The sequence below is a fragment of the Neofelis nebulosa genome, chromosome 4 (assembly GCF_028018385.1).
Source record: "Neofelis nebulosa isolate mNeoNeb1 chromosome 4, mNeoNeb1.pri, whole genome shotgun sequence".
NCBI classification, from domain to species: Eukaryota; Metazoa; Chordata; class Mammalia; order Carnivora; family Felidae; genus Neofelis; species Neofelis nebulosa.
This window is the reverse complement of record NC_080785.1, coordinates 153,309,143-153,330,424: the sequence shown is the minus strand read 5'-3', so window position 1 is coordinate 153,330,424 and position 21,282 is coordinate 153,309,143. Positions and strand designations below refer to the sequence as shown.

The window sequence follows — 21,282 nt, the reverse complement described above, 5'->3', positions numbered from 1 at the left end:
TGTGCTGAAGTCAATGGCCTCAGTGGTGGTCCCTCAGTGGTCTGACAGTGACCTGGCAGAAAGCCACCAGCGATGGGAACTAATCACGGGGAGGCTGGAGGAGGAAGAGGGGTGGGTGGAGGCGTGGAAAGAGTAGGGGGGGAATGGAGGGAGGTAGGGAAGTTGGAGGGGAGATGGGGGGGGCGGTGGGAAGGACTGGGGGAGGGGGCAGGGGAGATGGGGAGTGGGAGCGACTGGGGGAGGAGGCGGGGAGGGGGGTAGAAGGGGGCGGGACGGGTGGAGAGGCGTGGAGGAGGCGGGGCCCATCTCTGCTCCCTCCGCGGAGGCGCGGGCAGCAGGAGGGCGAGGAGGCTGGTTGGTTCCTGCTGCGGGAGCGAGCACAGGGACGGGATCCCCGTGGGAGCCCGCCTGCTGCACGACCCTCCGCGGCCCTACTCGAACCCTACTCGAACCCTCCTCGAACCAGGGATGCAGACAGAGGATGACCCCGAGCCGGGCCCACAGTGGAGGCGTGCACTAAATAAAGGACGTTCAGTAAGTGATTAAATGGGAAAAGGCCTCCATAAATTAGCATGCCCGGAGGAGGCCATATTTGTGGAAAATAGAAGTGTGTACAATAGAAAAGATACAGAGGACGATACACTAACGGTTAATGTCGGTCCCTGGGTAGTGGGGTTGCAGGAGATTTAAAATTTTATTCTGCGTCTCCACATTTTGTTCATTCCCTATAATAAAACGTCATTTTCCTAATTCTATAAAAACGATGATCTCTGGGCGGATTTTGGTCCTGATTTGTTCTCTTTTTTATAGTTAGTAATTTTTTAAAGCATGCGTTGCTTCTCTAATAAGGATTGATAATCATTTATAAGAAGAAAAAGCAATAAGGGAAAAACAGGCTTTTAAAAAGTCTAACCTCACATAGCCAGGTTGAGGTGGGTGGAGGCAGACACACAGCGAGCGCCCTTGAGGTGGGAGAGTGGACAGGACTCTCTTCCACTCCCTGGGGCTGGGAAATCACCCCACCCTCCCTGAAGGCACACCTTCTCTTTTCTCCTGAAGTTGAAGTGGGTGGTGGTGTTGGGATTCCAAAGAAGCAGGAGGAAACTGGTGATCAGATTTCCCTTTTCAGATGACAGAACAAAAGCACAGTTACACGTCGTCGGAAGGGGCTCAGCCAAGGTGTCTACACTTCCCACCAAAACCTCTTAAAGGGGCCTCCTAAGTGGCCTCCACGGAGACCTAGTGTGTGGGGGGCTTTCAGGAACTAGCTACAGGATGCCACTGCATAGCTGCATACGACCTTGAGGGGTCACTTCCTGGCTTTGCCCCTCAATTTCCACTTCTGTGAGGTAAGAATACCTGCCTTGCATATTCAGCTGCCGGGAGAAGGGCAATAGGGCTGGCACCGGACACCGGAAGTCCCCACCCCCACCCCCTCGTGAGGCTCTAGAGAGACCAGTTCAATTCTCCTCTGTCCTTTGAAAAACAGCTCTGCATATTCCTTTATGCCCAGGGCCTGAGTATAGGCTGAATCCCTAGACCCACATTTCACCCTTGGGCAAACCCCCAAATTTACCAGCTAGTCAGCTGTCAGGCCTTGAGATTACAATCTCTGTCTTACGTTACCATGGAAGAAACATTATCATAATAACAGCAATAGCTAATGTTAACCAAACACTCTGTGCCTGTGACAGGCATTCTTTCCTGTTCTAAGGCAGATGGTACCTGCTTCCCCAGCCTGGGCCCTCAGACACTTACCGAACTAGGCGGCAGGATGGCTTCCAGAAGGCTGAAGAGGGGCTGACCTCATTGCCCCCGCTGAAGAACCAGAAAGCCTGGGTGACAGTCTCCTCATAGCTCGGTTGGTACCACTGCTGCCAAGCCTACCTCTAGCCGTAGAGTCCTCCAGGCCCCCGCCATTGTCCTTTCTCTGATCCACTGCCACTTGCGATCCCTTTTAGGTGCTACCCTGGCCATTTTGCCCAAGGGCCTGCTGGTGAAACATGTAGGGCTGCTGCCTTCCTGAAAGGGGCCTCTCCTTTCCTATGCTACAGATCAGGCAACCAGTCCAAATGGGGACTGACAGTCCCCAGTTTAAAATGGAGCCTCCGATGGGGCATCTGGGTGGTTCAGTGGTTAAGCCTCTGACTCTTGGTTTTAGCTCAGGTCACGATCTCGAGGTTTGTGAGTTCAACTCTCTGAGTCTCTCTCTCAAAAATAAAGAAATAAACTTATTTTTTAAATGGAGCCTCTGAAAGATTTTTTGGGGGGTGGGCTCCCTCTATTCTGGAAGCTGTCCAGGAGTTGGAGGCTGGCCAGAGTCCCAGTGGCCTGAAAGGACCCAGCAGCCAAAGGCCAGCTGACAGTGCAGGCTGTGCACAAGGGGACTGCAAAGGCCAGGGAAACCAGGAACCTGGAACAGATCAGCTGTGGGGAAGAGGCCTGGTCACAGGAACAGGCTAATTGGAGTGACTGGCATCTGCCTAGTTTTAAGTTTTATCCTATCCGATAAGAGACACCAAGTTTAAAATATAGCCTCAGAAAGATTTCTGAAGTGTGGACTCTACAGCCTGAGGTCATTCTGGTGTTTGGAGTCCAGCCACAGATCCATGGACCTAGAGTGCCCCCTGCAGACGGAGGCCTGCTAATAACGTGCAGCCGGTGCATGCTCAGGCAGTGCACATCAGGGTAGCCAGGACAATGTGTCAGGCAAGGCTGACTCATGGGAGAGGCCTGTTGAGGGGTCCCTGGCATCATCCTAATAGCAAGCCTTCACCTACACAAATACGCATATTTGCCCTGCAGGCAAAGATGGAGGAAACTGCACGCTGGCCAGGATATCGTCCAGTAAGAGACACCTGGGAGTCTTGATTGCTGGAGAAACCAGAGACCCCATTGAGCAGCCAGTCCAAATAGGGACAGTCACTGAAAGTTGCCACCTCAGAAAGATATTTTGGGGGTGGGCTCCCTAGTTCTGGAAGCCATGTGAGTGGCTCTGTACCAATTCCAGCTCCACTTACCTAGAGGACCCTGGGTGACCTCGGTCACCTGAGGTGGCTTTTAGGGCAGTGGTGGTTTGGGGGGGCAGTGATGGCCTAGAGATGCAGCTGAGACTGGGCTCTGACCAGGACCCGATTTTGCAGATGAGGAAACTCGGGCACTGGGAAGTTAAGAACTGGACCCAGGCACAGAGCTGGTAAGTGGAGGTGCTGGGATCCCACCTACTGCGTTCTTCAGCATGAGGGCTGCGGGGTGGTCCAGTCTGCTGGGAGCCGAGCTGCACAGGGTGAAGACAGGATTCCAGGCGTCTGCCCAGCCGGAGGTTTCTCCGAGACCCACAGAGCAGGTGACTCGGCCCGGGGGCCTGAGGTTGAGCCGGGGGGTGGGTGAGGTTCTGGGGGACTCTGGAGGGTGGAACGAGCAGGAAGTGGACACTCCCCAGAAAAGTCATCCACCTTCGGGAGGCGAGATCCTATTCACGTGAGTGGTCTATGCCAGTTTTTTCTTCAGCCAGCACCACAGGCAGCTGAGACCTGCAATTCCTTCTGAATGTCCCCACAGCTTCTTCACCTCCTCGAGAAGATGTTTGGAGCAAGAAATTTTCACACGGGCCAAAGAATTATGAGAAAAGCCCAGTGAACCCTTGGCCAAGCCCCTCCCCTTCTCGGGCCTTAGCTTCCCCCTCGCTCTAATGGGGTGGCCAAGAGAGGGGGCACAGATGCCAGGAACAGAGCCCTCGCCCAGTGGCCTGCACGTGTCAAATGGGGTGGAGAAAGCAGCTGCGGCCGTATTGGGCCCATGGGGACACACACTTGTTCCAGAACCAGCAATTTGGCTCTACTACCCACAGACACTGAGACCTCGGCTAGGAAGACCTTGGCATCTGAGAATCCCATGTGTCGACCCCAGCCCTGGCCCACCAGGTTTGGCACCCCTCTCCCCGCCCAGGGGGTGTCACTGCAGGCTGTCACTGCAAAGGCCAGGCTGTCACTGCAAAGGCCAGGATGTCTCAGAGTTCTGCCATGTTTAGCTGTGCTACTGCTTATTTTTGACTGATGTTTACTCATCCATCTGCTTAGTATAAAATGGACTTTCATCAGGGTTCGGGTTTGCATTTCCCTGGGTACTGATGAGGCTAGACATCTTTCCATTTGTGTCGGGCTGTTCTTGTAAGTTCCCTTCCAAGTCGTGTGCCTATTTTCCTATCAGGCTGTTTGTCTTTCTTGGGAACTGGTGAGAGTTCTTTACGTATTCTATTATTATTATTATTTTTTTTTTTTAAGTAGGCTCCATGCTCAACGTGAGGATCGAACTCACAACCCCGAGATCAAGAGTCACATGTGCTCTACTGACTGAGCCAGCCAGACACTCCGAGTTTTTTACATATTCTAGATGGTAATCCTTTGTTGGTTATGTCTGACAGATACCTTCTCCCAGTTTTGTATTGTCCTTCCATTTTCTTTATGGTGTCCTGTTTTTAATTTTATATATTTACATAATTTCAGACTTACATAGAAAAGTTGCAGAAGTAGTGTAAAGAATTTCTTCATACTCTTTACCCAGATTCCCCAAATGTTAATATTTTATCATATTTGCATCCTCTTCCTCTCTTTCTATAATATTATATATATAATACATACACACACACACACACTTTTTTCTCTTCTCTCCCTGCCCCTTCCTCCCAGACACTTGAGAGTAAGGGACAGGGGCAGAATGATGCCTTTTCCCACCTAAATACTTCGGTGTATATTTTCTAAAAATAAGAGCATTCCCTTATACGTAAATATAACATTGAACAAGTCTCAAATTTAAGAAATTAACACTAGTACACTACCATTATCTAATCTACAGACCCTATTCCGATTTCAGCAGTTTTCCTAGTGATGTCCTTTGGTGCACAAGAAAATCCCATATCATGTGTTTCATTCCATTGTTATGTCTCTCTAGTGTCCTTCAGTTTGAAACAGCATTTCTTTGTGTTTCATAACACTGACATTTTTGAAGATTATAAACCAGTCATGTCATCAAACCCTTAATGTAGGTTTGTCTAACTTTGATTCAAGATTAAAGCAATGCATTTTTGAGGCTTTGTCCTCAATGCCTCATACCTAAAAGCACATGACGTCGATTTACCCCATTGCTGGTGATACTAAATTCCATCACTTAGTTAAAGTGGAGTCTATCAAGTTTCTTCATTTGAAAGTTACTATTTTTCCCTTTGTAATTAATAAGTATATCGTGGGGAGATACTATGGGACTATATAATTGCTGTGTTCCTTTATTTCTTAAGTTCACTAGTTTTATGTCCATTGATGATTTTGCCTGAATTATTAATATGATGGTTGCTGAAGAGTGGTTTTCTAATTTCTTCCTTCCTAATAAATCTAGCAGTTGGCTTTCGGCTGTTTGTCCTGTTATTTACTTATACCTGTATAAGTTCATGTATTCTTTTATTTGATGGGGTATAATCCTTTAGTATCCTTATATTTTGATTCTCAAATTGTCCCAGATTTGGTGGATGAAGCCTCTTAAGCTGGCTCCTGTGTTTTATGATGTCTTGCTCAACAGAATTTCTTAACTCAGATGAAGTTGAATTTATTGACCTTCCTTCATGGCTGGTATTTTCTATACCTTAAGAAATCTTTCCCTGTTTGACTTATAAAGATATTCTCCTATATCTACTTTTAAAAGTTAGAGGTATTTGCCTTTCTCATTTCAGTCCTTAATATCCCTAAAATTAACTACTCTTTTTCCCTAAAGTTTATTTATTTTTGAGAGAGAAAGAGTGACACAGAGAGAGTGCATGCATGTGCGAGCAGGAGAGGGGCAGAGAAAGAGGGAGAGAGAGAACCCCTAGCAGGCTCCTTACTGTCAGCGCAGAGCCCAACTCAGGGCTCAATCTCACAAACCAAACAGTGAGATCATGACCTGAGCTTAAATCAAGTTTAACCAACTGGGCCACCTGGGTGCCTCTACCTGGAATTAATTTATGTTAACTTTTCAACTGTAACACGAATACAAAAAATGCTCAGTAGAGAAGTGTACAGCCTGGTTTATTTACCTCTTACAGAAGTAAGGAAACAAATTCCTGTAACCAGCACCCTGATCATTCAAGAGACAGAACATTCACAGAATCCCACGAGCTCCTCGTGTGCCCCCTACTTCCAATCACTTCTCTTCCCCCACTCCCAAAGATGACCATTCTCCTGATTTCATGCATAACTGGAAACATGATGTGAGGTAGACTCCAGGGTTTTCCAGAGAAAACAAAACCAAAAGAAGACAGATAGATAGTTAATAGACATGTAGATAGACGGACTGATTTTAAGGAATTGGCTAACGTGATTGAGGGGTTTGCCACAACCAAAGTATGTAGGTATGTTAAGGACAAAGTATGTTAAGGACACCAGTTGCTGGATTAGGGCCCACCTTAATCCAATATGATGTCATCTTAATTTGATTATGTCTGCAAAGACCTGATTTCTAACTACAGTCAGTCACAGATATCCGGGGGTTAGGATTTCAACATATCTTCATGGGGGATACAATTCACCCCTTAACAGACTCCAATTTAATTGTTTCCACGTGGGTGACTAGTTGACCTGCATCATTTTGTCAGTAGTGCCCCCCCTCCCCTTTCCTCTCTGGCCTGCGGTGCTAACTCTGGAGTCCATTAGATGGACTTGGAAGGGTTCAGGGGGCCCTGGGTGGCTCACTTGGTTAAGCGGCCAACACTTGATTTCAGCTCAGGTCATGATCTCATGGTTAGTGGGATCAAGCCCCACATCAGGCTCTGTGCTGACAGCATGGAGCCTGCTTGGGATTCTCTCTCTTTGTCTCTCTCTCAAAATGAATAAATTTTTAAAAAATAATAAAAGATGGACATGGGAGGCTTTGGTCTGTTACTGGGTTTTCTACACTGTTCCAATGGTCTAATGTTATGTTCCTGATGAAATACCCACCCTGTTCCAATTACTCATCTTTCTAACAGGATTAGACATCTGGTAGAACAGATCTTCTCATTTTGTTTCTCTTCTTTAAGACTGTATACTTTCTTCTTAGACCTTTGCTTTTCCATATAAATTTGAGACACATCTTGTCAACTTACACACACACACACACACACACACACACACACACAGACATTGGGAGTTTGACAGGAATTGCACAGTGTGAGGATAACCTCTCTTCTTCTAGGAAGACTTCTCTCCTCACCTACCCCATTAGGCTCTCTGTCCATTCCCCACCCCCGAGATTCACACTCTACCCACCCTCTACCCTGTTCTGTGGAGGCGATGTGGCCTAAACACACACCAAATCCCACCCCATTCTTCCCTGTGGTATATTCTTTCCTCAAGTCCACCCCACGTTTCCTGTGTGTGCCCGGGTCCTCTCTGTGAAGACCCTGAGGCAGCAGTTCTGCCCCCACGTCCTCTCTGTAGGGCCCAGAACAGAATCCTGGGAATCCAGAATTCTTGGTATGGGCGTTTCCTCCGAGTCACCATCCTCCTCCCCAGTCCATCAATATTGCAGCCAGTGTAACCTGTAAACCTATGTACGATCATCTCTCCTCTGTGCCAAACCCTCCCGTGGTTCCCCAGACCACCCAAGGAAGAGTCCAAGTCCACACCATGGTTTTAGGGACCGTATACCACATGCAACCCCCGACCTCACCTCCACCCTCTCTGACCCCATCTCTTGCTGTTTTCTACAAGCCCTGGACTCAGCACTCTGGCCTCCTTACTGTTCTCCAGGCACAATCTTGGTTCAGGGTCTTCGCATTTTCTTCTCTTCTCTCTTTCTAGGACTGTCTTCCCCTAGCTATGTCCCTGGCTTGCTCCTTTACTTCCTCAGATCTCTGCTCAAATAGTACCTTCTGAGTGAATCTTTCTCCCCACCCCACCCCGTATAGATACAAAATTGTAAATGTCCCTTCCTCATACTCCCATCCTCCTTTTTCTGCTGCTTTATATGTTTTGTCTTACCATAGCTCTTCGTTGCCATCAAACATACCGTATATTCTTTATTCTGTTAATGTCTGTGACCCCTCACTAGATTGTGAGCTCATTATGGCAGAGATCTTTGCTTGTTTTATTAAAAAAATTTTTTTGGGGGGCGCCTGGGTGGCGCAGTCGGTTAAGCGTCCGACTTCAGCCAGGTCACAATCTCGCTGTCCATGAGTTCGAGCCCCGCGTCAGGCTCTGGGCTGATGGCTTGCAGCCTGGAGCCTGTTTCCGATTCTGTGTCTCCCTCTCTCTCTGCCCCTCCCCCGTTCATGCTCTGTCTCTCTCTGTCCCAAAAATAAATAAAAAACGTTGAAAAAAAAATTTTTTTTTTAAGTTTATTTATTTTTGAGAGAAGGAGAGCAAGCGAGCTGGGGAGGGGCAGAGAGAGGGAGAGTCAGAAACCCAAGCAGGCTCTGTGCTCCCACCAACAGAGCCTGATGTGGGGCTCGAACTCACAAACCACAAAATCATGACCTGAGCCGAGATCAAGAATCAGTGGCTCAACTGACTGAGACACCCACGCGCCTCGATCTTTACCTGTTTTATTCAATAGCACCTAGAACGGTGCACAGGGCACAGGGCACAGGGGGTGTTGAGTAAATATTTGTTGAATAACTGAGCTGGGAGGGACGATACCCAGGCCCAGCCTGGACTCTACAATTCGCTTGCTGGGAGACTTGAGCGATCCATTCACCAATCCAGGCCTCAATTTCCATTTCCATAAAATGGGGGGTGGATGTCTGTGTCTCTGAGGACCTCCAGCCCTGCTGAGTGTGATGGGATTGTGTTGAGAAAGGGGTGAACTGATCTGGCTGAATGGGGTGTTTGCTGCCCCCTTGTGATGGGTTCTCCTCTTCCTCAGTCCTATGGAGTCTTAGGCTTCCCCAGACTCCCACTCTGTCCACTCCTGTGAGGAAATATGTGCATTGGGAGGGCACTTCTTACCCCAGGCACATCCTTTCTGCTGTCTCGCCTCCAATGGCCTATCCCTACCCATTGCCTTAACATTCAAGGCCCTCTCACAGAACCTCTTGGTTTTTGATACGTCTCACACCAACTGCCCTTTACATCACTGACCCTGTGTTATAGGCTGAATTGTGTCTCCCCCAAATGCATATGTTGAAGTACTAACCCCCGGGACCCAGAATGTAACCGTATTTGGAGAAAGAGGTTATTAATTTAACATGGGGTCATGAGGGTGGGCCCTAATCCAGTATGACTGGTGTCCTAAGAGATTAGGACACAGACATGCACAGAGGGAAGACCATGCGAAGACACAGGTAGAGGACATTCATCTACAAACCAGAGTGAGGCCTCAGAAGATACCAACCCTGCTAACACACCTTCATCTCAGACTTGTGGCCTCCAGAATTGTGAAAAAATTAAATTCTGCTGTTAAAGCCACTCAGTCTGTGATCATATCTGTAATTGTAGTTCAACCCCAGAAGCACCACGTGGGGACAAGGTGGTCCCATTCTTTTTTTTTTTTTTTTTTTTTTTTTTAACATTTTTTTAAATTTATTTTTGGGACAGAGAGAGACAGAGCATGAACGGGGGAGGGGCAGAGAGAGAGGGAGACACAGAATCGGAAACAGGCTCCAGGCTCCGAGCCATCAGCCCAGAGCCTGACGCGGGGCTCGAACTCACGGACCGCGAGATCGTGACCTGGCTGAAGTCGGACGCTTAACCGACTGCGCCACCCAGGCGCCCCTAGGTGGTCCCATTCTAAAGAGAAGGAGAGTGAGGGGCACCTGGGTGGCTCAGTCAGTTAAGCATCTGACTTCAGCTCAGGTCATGATCTCGCAGTTCATGAGTTCGAGCCCTGTGTCAGGCTCTGTGCTGGCAGCTCAGAGCCTGGACCCTGTTTCAGATTCTCTCTCTCCTCTCTCTCTCTCTCTCTCTCTCTCTCCCCTCCCCCACTCATGCTCTGTCTCTCTCAAAAATAAAGATTAAAAAAAAAGTTGAAAAAAAGAAAAGAGGAGAGTGAAGCTAGGGGAAGGAAGGACAGTAGGGCCAAAGGTGCTGCTCTAGGAAACTGATTAGGTAGGGACCCATCTGCCTGGCTCCTTTGAATCCTGGAGCCTAGCCAGAGATCTCTTTTGTAGCTGCAGTTCCACCCACCTGGAATGCCTGCCTCTCTAGGTCCTCCCTGTCTTAGGAGGAGGCTTCCTACTCCCAACCTGTCCTGTCCCTTTCTTTTTTTTTTTTTTTTTTTTTTTTTTTTTTTTTTTATTTTTTATTTTTATTTTTGGGACAGAGAGAGACAGAGCATGAACGGGGGAGGGGCAGAGAGAGAGGGAGACACAGAATGGGAAACAGGCTCCAGGCTCCGAGCCATCGGCCCAGAGCCTGACGCGGGGCTCGAACTCACGGACCGCGAGATCGTGACCTGGCTGAAGTCGGACGCTTCACCGACTGCGCCACCCAGGCGCCCCTGTCCTGTCCCTTTCTGACTGTTCCAGTCCATACTGACTTCCAACTGCTTAATCCTGACCCTTTGCTGTCTCGTGTTTGGGGCCTAAACTGTCTGTCCTGTGGCCAAATTGCTTCCTGTAGCTGCCTGCTTCATAGTCCCATGTCCTATCTTGCTTCTTTCCTTGCTCAGCGATGCTATGCTATGTCTCCCACCGCCATAGCCTCCTCTGGTCCCAGCTGCTGTGTCCAGGTCTAATGATTCCCTTATGGCTGGCCACTACCACACAATCAGAGGACCCCAAGATGGGCTACTTTATGTTCCTGCAACTCATTTACTATAAATTGTGTTGGGGCAACTTTCTCCTCTTCCTCATGGTTGGGATTTTTCAGGGCATGGGCATTATCTTCAATGCCTTCACCTATGGCCAGGCGACCTCGAGATGGTCTTCCAGAAATAACCTCTTTTAAGGTACTGGTCAATTTTTCCCTTCCCTTAAAAAAAATAATTGCAAGGTCCTGCATTTTCTTTTCAAAAAAATTTTATTGTAGTAGAATATACCTAACATAAAGTTTGTATTTTAATCGTACAATTTGGCATTAAGTGCATTCACATTGTTTTGCAACTATTACCACCATCCATCCATCTCTAGAACTATTTCATCATCCCATACCGAAACTCTATGCCCATTAAACACTAACTCCCTGTGCAGAGCCCCAAGTGGGGCTTGATATCACAAACTGTTGAGATCATGACTTGAGCCAAAATCAAGGGTTGGTCGCTTAACCGACTAAGCCACCCAGGCACCCATAAGATTTTAAGTTATCTCTGCGTCCTACCTGGGGCTCGAACTTACAACGCAGAGATCAAGAGCGGCAGTCTCCACCATCTGAGCCAGCCAGGCTCCCCTTGCCACGTTATCTTTATAGAACGCCTGCCCCTGTCTTCTATGTCCCCGACTCTACTTGGGACTATAAGCTTATGGGCTCCAATGCACTTGCTCCGACACAGGAGCGACAAGGCCAAGGCCAGGACCCCAGGTCCTGGCTAGGGAGGAGAAAACCACCCTGCCCCGGCTCCGCAGCTAAATGGAGGAAGACTATCATTCCCAGACACCCTTTCGAAGGGGGCTGGAGACTCGCCTTCCACGCCCTCCCCGCGGAGGAGTGAGCATGCGCAACGGCAGCTGTGCTTAGCGCTGAAGGCTGCGCGGGGGAGGACTGCATTTCCCAACAGGCCCTGTGTGCAATTTTCGGCCCCGCGTGACGAGTGACTTCCGGCGTGGAGGGGCGGGGCGCGAGGCTGAGGCAGCAGCTGGGGCAGCTAGGGGAGCGGCCGGGTGGCCGGCGGGCACAAGCCGCCATGGAGGCTGTGCCCCGCATGCCCATGATCTGGCTGGACCTGAAGGAGGCCGGTGACTTCCTCTTCCAGCCGGCGGTGAAGAAGGTAAGTGCATCCCCCCCCCCCCCCCCCACCTCTCCGGCGTAGCTCCGTCTGCCAGCGCGTGACGCCCCCTGCGCGTCCATCATCTCCCTAGGCCCTGGTCGCAGGGTCGGATGAGGCCAGGAGGGGCCTCCCCTGGCTTTTCTCAGCCTGGTTCCTCCCCCCCCCCCCCCCCCCCCCCCCCGCCCTCCGCAGACATTCCTCTCCCCTCCTCGCCCGCTCGGGGCCAGCATCCGCAGCCTTTTTAAAACCCGCTTCCCTACTTCTCCGGGCCATCCACGGTCCCCACCGAGGCACCAGACTTCCTCCGTGTGACGCTCCGGACCTAGTTCTGCTCCGCCCCTCCTCCACGCCGGGACCGCCCCGCGGGGGAGCGGTGGGCGGCCCTGGCCGTCTAGTTTGAACTGTGCCCTCCGTGCGCTATCAGTCCAGGAGCCGACTGGGATGGACGCCGGTGATGGCTCAGCATGTGTGTTTCAAGATGGGAACCAGAAGAATGCCTGACCTCTGCGTTTGGGGTCTCTCTGACACTTAGTGCGATTCTCTCCGGTCTCTTGAGAATAAGAACCATATTCAGGAGCCCCCTTGGACCGAAAGATACAAGTCCTTGTCATTTGGGGGGAGGGTTATTGCTTTTCTTAACTGCCCGAAGGGGATAACAGTTGTAGCTCCTGAAGAAACATTTGCAGTCGTTGTGTTGAACCGTCAGTTGGACGGGGAAGGCAGGCAGGTTTGGTGGTGATGGAGGAAGAGACCTCTGTGGCGAGATCAGGTGGGGCTGGTACAGAGAGGGGCCGGGTGTGTTGAATGAGCATCGGGTGCCCTCTGAGACATCTCCCGTGGGGAGGGCCACCTAGTTGCAGTGGGTCAGAGCAGAAGAGAAAAGGAGCCAGGTTGTTGCAGGTTGGCATCCTTGTGTTTTCAGTAGAGCAGCTACCGAAGTAAGTCCCAGGTAATGTAGGCAGTGCACCACCCAGCAGGGTGCTGAAGAAGAGGAATAGAAGACGGACAGTAGGTTTGGAAGTAGTTACCCCAGTAAACTATCTCCCTCCTCTTTACACTGCCCCTGCCTTAGTTCAGACACTCACAGTTTGTATTCCTTTGATTCTGTCATGAAATCTCTTTGGGTGTCTGTTTCCTCATTTGTGAGGACAGGAAATTAGATTAATCTAAAAGTTAAGAGTTTTGTTACCTTTTCCTCAGACTTTGGTCTTCTATCTGCTCTCTCATACAAGCACAATTAGATGACTTTTTCTAAAACAACAAAACTCCTTTGTTTTCTAGTTCAGTCCCAACCCATTTAGAGGTCAGCCTGACCAACCCCAGTTCCTTCAGTATTTTTTGAGGGTCCAGTGTGTGCTTGATCTGTGTATTTGTTACAGATTCTGTTCACATTCAGCCATTTGCTGTTCCCTTAACATTCTCTGTATATTTGCTCTTCTCTGCCTTTGGTTGTGGATTTTCTCCCACCCAGAAGAACTCTTGTCTTTGCCTTATGGGATGGGAATGGGATCCTTCTTTAACGTCTGTATATTCTGTCCATCTTTCAAGGTCCAGTTTAAGTTCTGTCTCTTCCAAAAGGCTTCTTGAATCCGTTCATCTGGATTAATCTTTCCCTTCTCTGAATCCCTTTTTCCATTCTTTTCCTGGTGTCAGTATGTGTGCTATGTTTTAATTCCTCTATTCAATTCTAAGTGACCTGGGAGGCATCTGCATGCTGCTCGAAGCCTAGCAGGGCCCCCTCTACATAGTTGGCATTCAGGAAAACATTTCTCAAATGATTGAATGACAGTCTAAAGGGAATTCAGACACGGTGACCATACATTTATGGAAATCCAGTGGATAAAATCCTAGCCCAGAAAATCCTAAGAGACGTTTTGTTTTTAACTTATCCTTTGATATTCCGATCACTCTTGCCTAACCAACAAGGTTTTATGTGAGTAATGACTTCGCTGGAGTAGTTGCTCATTACCATCTAGCCTGAGGTGGTATCAGATGCAGAAGAAACTTCGTTTTGCAGACATCACCTCTTTTTGTTTCCTCTTTGGGATTGGGGAAGATACCACCAGTTTATTTGATAGGTTAAGATTGGGGCTTGAATTGCGTGAACCCACTGAAAAGGAGTAGCAGCCCGTGGGTAGGCTGGGCTCGAGAAGGGCCAGCTCCCTCGGAGTACCCTGGATCTCTTCCTGCAGAGAAGACTGCAGAAGCCACTGCAGCCTGGGAACTCTTCCTGACCTGGACTCCTCTCCTCAGCCCTAGAGCCCCTACTCTGCCTCTGCCACTCGTACCCTTGTCTTCTTCTACCCTTTCTCTCAGCTGTGGGAACCTTCACCAATGACTTGGAGCTGAGAGGTAGAATTTAATGTAGAATACTAGGGTAAGAATGGTTCTGTTGAGGTCAACCTGTTGAGCACTATGCTGAGCCTTGGAAATACAGATGAATAAGAGACTGTTCTTTCTTTCTTTTTTAAAGAATTCAGTTTAGTAGAGGAAACTTAAAATTAAATGGTAACATTAGTGGAAGTGTATGTGCACTATACAGAAGTACCAGCCTAAGGAGGGGCCATCAGAGAAGGCTTGGTGGGTTTTGAAAGATGAATAGGAATTTTCTAGATAGCTAAAGGGCTTGTTTCTCTGTGAGGCCTGGGCTGTTGAAAAGACCTTTCATAGTGGTTAGTATTAGTTTTCGCTCCTGATGGACGCCTTCAATTATGGAATAATGTGAAATAAGAGCCAAGAGAACAGCAGATGGTTTTGAGCTGCAGTGCCAAGCTTTTAGGTGGGGATACCTGGACCCACATAATTTTTTAGTGGGAAAATGCTGCTGTCTTTTCACTTTGTTTCCTGTGCTTTGGAGCCCAGAGTGCTGACTCATTGGCAACTGATGAAGGCTGACCTATACTTTTCATCACTGAGTGATTTTGGGGACAGGTGTTGGTGTTTGAAGTTGTTTCCTCTTCTGGTCTCAAATACCTGCCTTTAATCAACTGCATTAGAGCTTAAGTCAAGCTCACTTGGACTTAGGCGTTAACATCCATTTCTGATTCATTCATTGAACAAATAGTTATTGAGTGACTATATGTGCCAGCCCTGGGAATTCAGGGCTATGTGTTATGGTAAAAATTCCTGCCTTCATGGAGCTTACCTTCTAGGGCCCACATGGTTATCTATCCTCAAGGGCAGATGTATCATGTAGTAGCCACCCTGCCAACTCAGTGACTTCTTGGCCTCTCTCCTCCCCACCCTTAGCTGGATTGGTTTCTGAATCTCCACTTTTCCACCAGGTTCCTCCAGAGAATCTGCCTACTATTCAAGGCCTGCCACCACTTGGCTTCAGCCTCCTTCTCTAATTCATTCCCCCAGGCCTCTCCTATAGGAACTTTCAGTCTCTTTTCCTTCCACATCTGGTCATTGTTCTTGCTCTGGTCCTTACTGGAATTCCTTTCTTCCTGTTCATCACTCAGGTTGAACCATACCTCCTCAGGGCCCCTTTAGCTGCCTGGCTGTTTTACCACACTCCTAAATTCAGACCGGGCCTACCGCTGTTAACACTCAGTTGACCTGCACCACAGAGTGCACACTCTTATTACCTCTTCTTACTGTTGATCTTATTCACATGTAGGTAAAGCCTCCTTTTCAGGTTTGTGGAATCCTCCCCGCTGCGATTTCTCATGGGATAGTTGACTCCTTTGAAACACTTGCTACATAGAAAAGGAAATCAAATGGCCAGAGGCCTAAAAGGGGGCCCTGCCTTCTCAACAGTGAGGAGCATGGGACATTGCCAACTACCTGTGGTGGTGACCTGTCTTTTCTCTTACCATAGATCTGGAGTTACCGAGCCTGTCTGCCCACTGTGTTTTACAGCAGAATGGCTCCAGGAACAGATGACGTGCACTGTCCAGTTCATTCTTCTCTGATTTTAATCTCCTACACCAAAAGCCTGTATCCATTTCACTTGAGATTCTTTCCTTTCCTCGGGAAGTAATAAATACTTATGTGTGGAGAATGCTTCATAAGTGTTGGATGAATGACCTAGTCTAGTTCTGGCACCTGCCAGGAGATGTAACTTGAGTTGTCCTTGCTGGTGTTGTTTAGAAGAGATGTGGGAGAGATTCCTTGAGTGTAGAGACAGAGGTTAGACTAGGCGAGGATGAAACTCTGTTCTCATCCTCAGTGCTGTTGGCTTGTTATTTGGTTTTAGGTTTGCTGACACCAAGGGGCAATCCAACTCCTTTCTCTGAATAAAATTAATCTCATGTGAAATTCAGTAGCAAAGCATATATCGTATTGTATTTATTAATAATCCTATATGTGGGACTTAGTTTTGTGTGTATTTCTGTGGACCAGCCCAAGGAATCCCCCATTTCCCCATATTTGAGTAAATTCTGCAAGTGGAGAAAAGAGAAATATATGTACAGTGAACGAAAGTAATGTTTACACCTGTGATGCCTTTTATTCTCTTTTCTTCTTGGATTATTGCTTTAATTAGTACCGTGAAATTCCAAGATGTTCTATCAAATTAAGAGCAAAAGCTAAACACCGCCAGCATCTGGGGGTGGGGGTGGGGGAAGCATGCACAGAAGAATGAGAACATGCTAATTAATACAAGAGAAAGTGACACAAAAGGAATATCCCTGGGTCAGGAGTCAGGAAACCTGGCTTGGAGTTCTAGCACAGCCATTGCTGATCTCTAGTTTCCATTTTTCCAATCTGCAAAAGAATGGCAGGACCTAGGATGGATGTTTCTCATCTGTGATGAATGTGATCTTATCTGCCTACAAAATTCTGTGCCATTTGTTGCTCACTAAAAGAGCAGAGTAGTATGGAAATAGCCTAGACATTGGAATCAGACCGACCTTGGTTTAGGTCCCATCCCTTCCACTTAATTGCTAGGTGACCTTCAGCTGCTACAAATGATTATATAACTAATCTGGTCCTCATTTTTCTCACCTATAACATAGAAATAATATACCTCTTAAGCCTGTGAGAACAAGAATTAATGCATGTGAGTACCTATGAGAGGTCTTGGCATACTGTATTGATATTTCTCTGGAAATGGCCTTTGTATTCTTACTGTTTGCACTTGTAACTCCTTCCTCTCTTCTCCACACCCCCCCCACCCCCCCCCCCCACCCCCACCAGTGGCTCTGATCCTTAGACATGCTCTCAATTAACATAGACATGTCCATAGGTCTTATTGTTTCCTCAGAAAAGGATCCCCAACTTCTTCAAAGCCCGGCCGGGCTCTGGAGGTTCTCTGGGTCCTGTTGACCCTAACTACCTGTTGGTTGTGTGGGTGCATCGGGGTCCTGTCATTGCCTTCTATGGTGGCAGTGACCTGCTGCTAGGCCTTCCATCTCAGATTGTCGGGAGCTTCACATCCTGACCAGACTTTGTTCTGAGCTCTGTAGAACACAGACTGCAAGATAGTCTCTGTTTTTTACTCTAGAACCTTCAGCCAGCCTTTTTCCTCTCTTTGGTGGGGGAGTGATCTGCAGTCATAGAGGACTCCATCAGAGTTTAAAAAATAACCTGGCTGCTCTGTTGTGGCTATGAGATTCACTATGTGGCTAGAGATTCATTTTCTCTCTTTCCCCAGAATTATTTATGAGAACTGTATTAAAAATAGAGGGAATGAATTGGTCTAATGTGTGATTAAGAACCTGGGCTCTGAAACCCAAATGTTTGGGTTTTAGTTACTGTTCCATCAGTTATTAGTGCTGTGAACTCGGCAGATGCCCTGACCTCTTTGCCTCAGTTTGTTCATTTCCTCATCTGTAAAATGGTGATGATAATAGTATCTACTGCTTGGGGTTGTTACAGAGTTTGAGGAACTTTTTAGGTGCTCACCACAGAGCCTGGTCTGTGGCAGGAGCTCAGTCAGTTTTTGCTGCTGCTGATCTTAGAGGAGGAATGAGACCGGTAGAAAGGTGACCTCTTAGGGACAGTTTGCTGGGGTTGGGGGCAGCCTTTCTCTCTCCTTCACCATGTGTGAACAGCAAGGACAGGTGTTTTTAGCGATGCCAGGAGAAGCCTTGTTTCTAAGGCTCCAGTATCCCTCTATCCCATGGGGCCTCCGGGCTGTGTGTACTGTTACTCTAAAACCTCTTACCAAAAGGGGATTAATCAAGGAATACATTCCCATTTTAGTCAAGTTCTACCTTACAGCCCAGGCCACACTTTATATTTATGGTGTTTGGAGGCTGGTTGAGAAGAATAGGTTTGGCTAGATCCAAGCGAGGGTTGTAAACCAGGAGCCCATAAACGGGCTTCAGAGTGTCTGCGAACTCCTAACATTGTTTGCACATTTTTGCGTTTGTGCATAGTTGAGCATTTCTAGGAAGATTTCTTTCATGGCTTTTATCATATTGTCAAAGGACTTACAGAAGGCCCTGTTGGGCAGAATGTCCCATCTTCTGAATTTTTCGGAGTGTCTCCTTTTAGTATTTTCAATTTGTTCATCCCTCCTCTGCATTTCCTGTAAAGGCAGCCATTTGCTGAGGATCTAACACATACTAATGAGGCCCCTGCTGTTCCTGATGCACTCATTGTTTGGTGTGGATTGGAGGGGTGTCACTGGCATGACCCTGCCACAAGGCACAGTCTGGTGCAGGCATGTTTGGAATGTAGAGAGAGCAGCAGCTGAAGTTCAAGGAAGTGACATTTCATCTGAGTCTTAATAGAGAAGAGGTGACAACATGGGGACAGGTATTGAGACCTGAGAGCAATTCCATAGGACTGTTGGCTGGTGTCCCTGGAACATGCTAGAGGACAGTCTCTGAAGGCTGTTGGGAGCAGGTTGTGAAGAGCCCTGAACTCTGTGCCTAGGAGATTAGATTTGGACTTGGAGGCTTTGGGGAGCTACTGTTGCACATTCTTTTTAGATTACAATTTTTGTCTTTAGATTGCAACTCATTTCTCATAATCTCACTATCCTAAGAAAAGCATATTTTGGTTTATTTTTTTCCCCAGGTGCGTGTGCGTTTCAGAAGGCTCTGAAGTTAGGAGTGACATTGGAGTTGTGCTAGAAAGATCATTCTGGCCTCTAAGTAAGCGATAGCTTTGAAAGGGTTGCAAGAGGATAGAAAGGAGAGCTCATGGACACATGGGACTTTCAGGAGGTAAAGCCAACAGAAGAGTGGTCAGGGTCAGAGGTTTTGGGAGCGTGACTGGGTGATGCTGAAACAAATTCAGCAGTAGCCTCCCTTCTGTCTGTCCCACCTCTCCCTTTCCCTGCCAGGGCAGATAGGAGCTGTTCCACAGCCTTCCAGGTTTCCATGTGGCCAATTCCCTAGCCATGTGGCATAGGTCCTGGGAAGGGACCTCACGACAGGTGAGTGGGCCACAGACATCGTGCGAGTGTGCTGCTGGACAGAGAGGCCACCTCTTTTCAGTCTTTGAACCTCAGGGAACCTGTGAGGTGGGCATCAGTGCTCAGTGTTGGTGGAATGGATGCATCTGCCCCCCTCCCCCCACCCAGATTGCTAACTCAGGCAGCGGGAACTGCAGTGGCAGTAGTTCAGCTGCCTTAGCCTGTTGATCTTAGGTAAACAAGGGGTCTTTTGGCCCAGGCTCTGCCTCCAGACTGATGAGTGTGCTCATTGTCCTAGAGAGTCAGCTCCTGAGGTGAAGAGTGCTGTTGTGGGCGGGCGTGCCAGTCCCCTCTGTGATGCGGGTAGTGACTTTCCCGTCTCCTGTCTGGATCATTGCCATCACACGCCTGTGGGCCTGTCCTCATGTAAATCCTTTATTCTGTGGTGCTTTTTCCTAGCGAGAAGGGCTGGCTGGTGAAGAAGCCTTTGCACTCCCACTCTTACTTGGTATCTCTTGTCTGTGTTGGTTGTTGGGTTGGGATTATGGTTGTGATCTCAGAACACAGCAGGGTCCAGTCCTTGAAGGAGGCTTGAATTTGTGGCCTGTTTTGGGATGCTCAGTAGGATCCTATTTCGGCCAGCTAAGTTCCCCAATTCCTGACCTGCCAGAGTCCTGGACTTTACAAAGAGGGCAGTAGCATGACAAAGACCAGCCAGGGTGTTCACACAGGGTCATCCAGTGTTACTTTCCATTTTGCTCAAAGGTGGAGGCTCTCATGGTCAGCTTTTAGTGCTGCCCTGTTACTGAGGTAGAGTTCCCGGTGGACCAGGAGGTAAGCTCATGCTTGTGGGTCTGGACCCAATCCTGAGCCCTGACCTGTGACTTCCAAGGACTCTGGGCAGGAGTGGGAGCCGGGGAGTGTTTTGTATTCCTGGCTTACATCTCTCTCTCTCTTTCTCTCTCTCTCTCTCTCTCTCTCTCTCTCTCTCTCTCTGTGTGTCTCTATGTGTCTCTCTCTAGTTTGTCCTGAAGAATTATGGGGAGAACCCAGAAGCCTATAATGAGGAACTGAAGAAACTGGAGTTGCTCAGACAGGTAGGAGGATAGTATTTTTATGCACATATGAACAGGACTGGTTTGATAGGGAGGTAAAGAAACCACCTGGAACTGTGTTCTTCTTCTAATTTAGTATTTTTTCCTCTGTAAAAGCAGCAAAATTAATGATAGAAAAGTTAGAAAATGTAAAAAGTAAAAAAAATGTAAAAAGTAAAAGATAAACTTAAAAATCCTTCTCAGAAAGTTTTGCATATATATTTTATAATTTATACATATTTATATATAATTTATATACTTATATTTAAATGTGTATGTATGTTTATATACTATATATAATTATAACATAAATATATATGTTAAATTATATAAATATGTGCATGTGTGTATATATATATATATATATATATATATACATATATGATATGATTGACCTTTTAACAACATGGGTTTGAATTGTGTGGGTCCACTTATATGCATTTTTTTTATAGTACAGTACTATAAATGTATTTTCCTTATGATTTTTTTAAAGTTTATTTATTTTGAGAGAGCGCATGCTTGCGTTCAAGGGACTGGCAGAGAGTAAGGGAGAGAAGGGATCACAAGCAGTCTCCACGCTGTCAGCACAGAGCCTGGCTTGGGGTTCGAACTCCCGAACTGTGAGATCATGACCTGAGCTGAAATCAAGAGTCCAGTGCTCAACCAACTAAATCACCCAGATGCCCCTTCCTTGTGATTTCTTTAACACTTCCTTTTCTCTAGTTTCATTGTAAGAGTACAGTGTATAATACATATAACATACAAAATGTGTGTTAATTGACTATTATCAGTGAGGCTCTGGTCAACAGTAGGCTATTAGTAGTTAAGTTTTTGGAAAGTCAGAAATTATAGTGGATTTTTGACTGCATGGGAGTCAGTGCCCCTACCCAGTACCCCCCTCACTGTTGTAAGTGTCAACTGTGTGTACTATATAAAACCACAGTAGGATCATACACCATCCAGACTGCTCATGTGGTCTGCTTTTTTCACTTCATGTATTGTAGATTT

At 47.5% G+C, this 21,282-nt stretch overlaps 1 protein-coding gene and 1 long non-coding RNA gene across 4 annotated transcripts in view; both read left to right on the top strand.

Moving 5' to 3' along the window:
- The first annotated feature begins 330 nt into the window (after window positions 1-330).
- Window positions 331-5,404, top strand: LOC131510238 (uncharacterized). Its single transcript, XR_009260953.1, has 2 exons — window positions 331-534; window positions 3,144-5,404. It is a non-coding gene; the product is annotated as an uncharacterized LOC131510238 (long non-coding RNA).
- A 6,297-nt stretch (window positions 5,405-11,701) lies between these two features.
- The window catches only part of PTPN23 (protein tyrosine phosphatase non-receptor type 23), a 35,051-nt gene continuing 25,470 nt past the window's right edge, over window positions 11,702-21,282 (top strand). The window contains exons 1-2 of one of the 3 annotated variants that reach the window (XM_058727142.1): window positions 11,702-11,868; window positions 20,203-20,277. In XM_058727142.1, coding sequence (XP_058583125.1) covers window positions 11,785-11,868; window positions 20,203-20,277 — 159 coding nt within the window. In that variant the 5' untranslated portion in view covers window positions 11,702-11,784. Of the gene's footprint in view, window positions 11,869-12,449; window positions 12,469-20,202; window positions 20,278-21,282 lie in introns of those variants that run through there. The other 2 variants (XM_058727144.1, XM_058727143.1) reach the window with 2 other exon arrangements.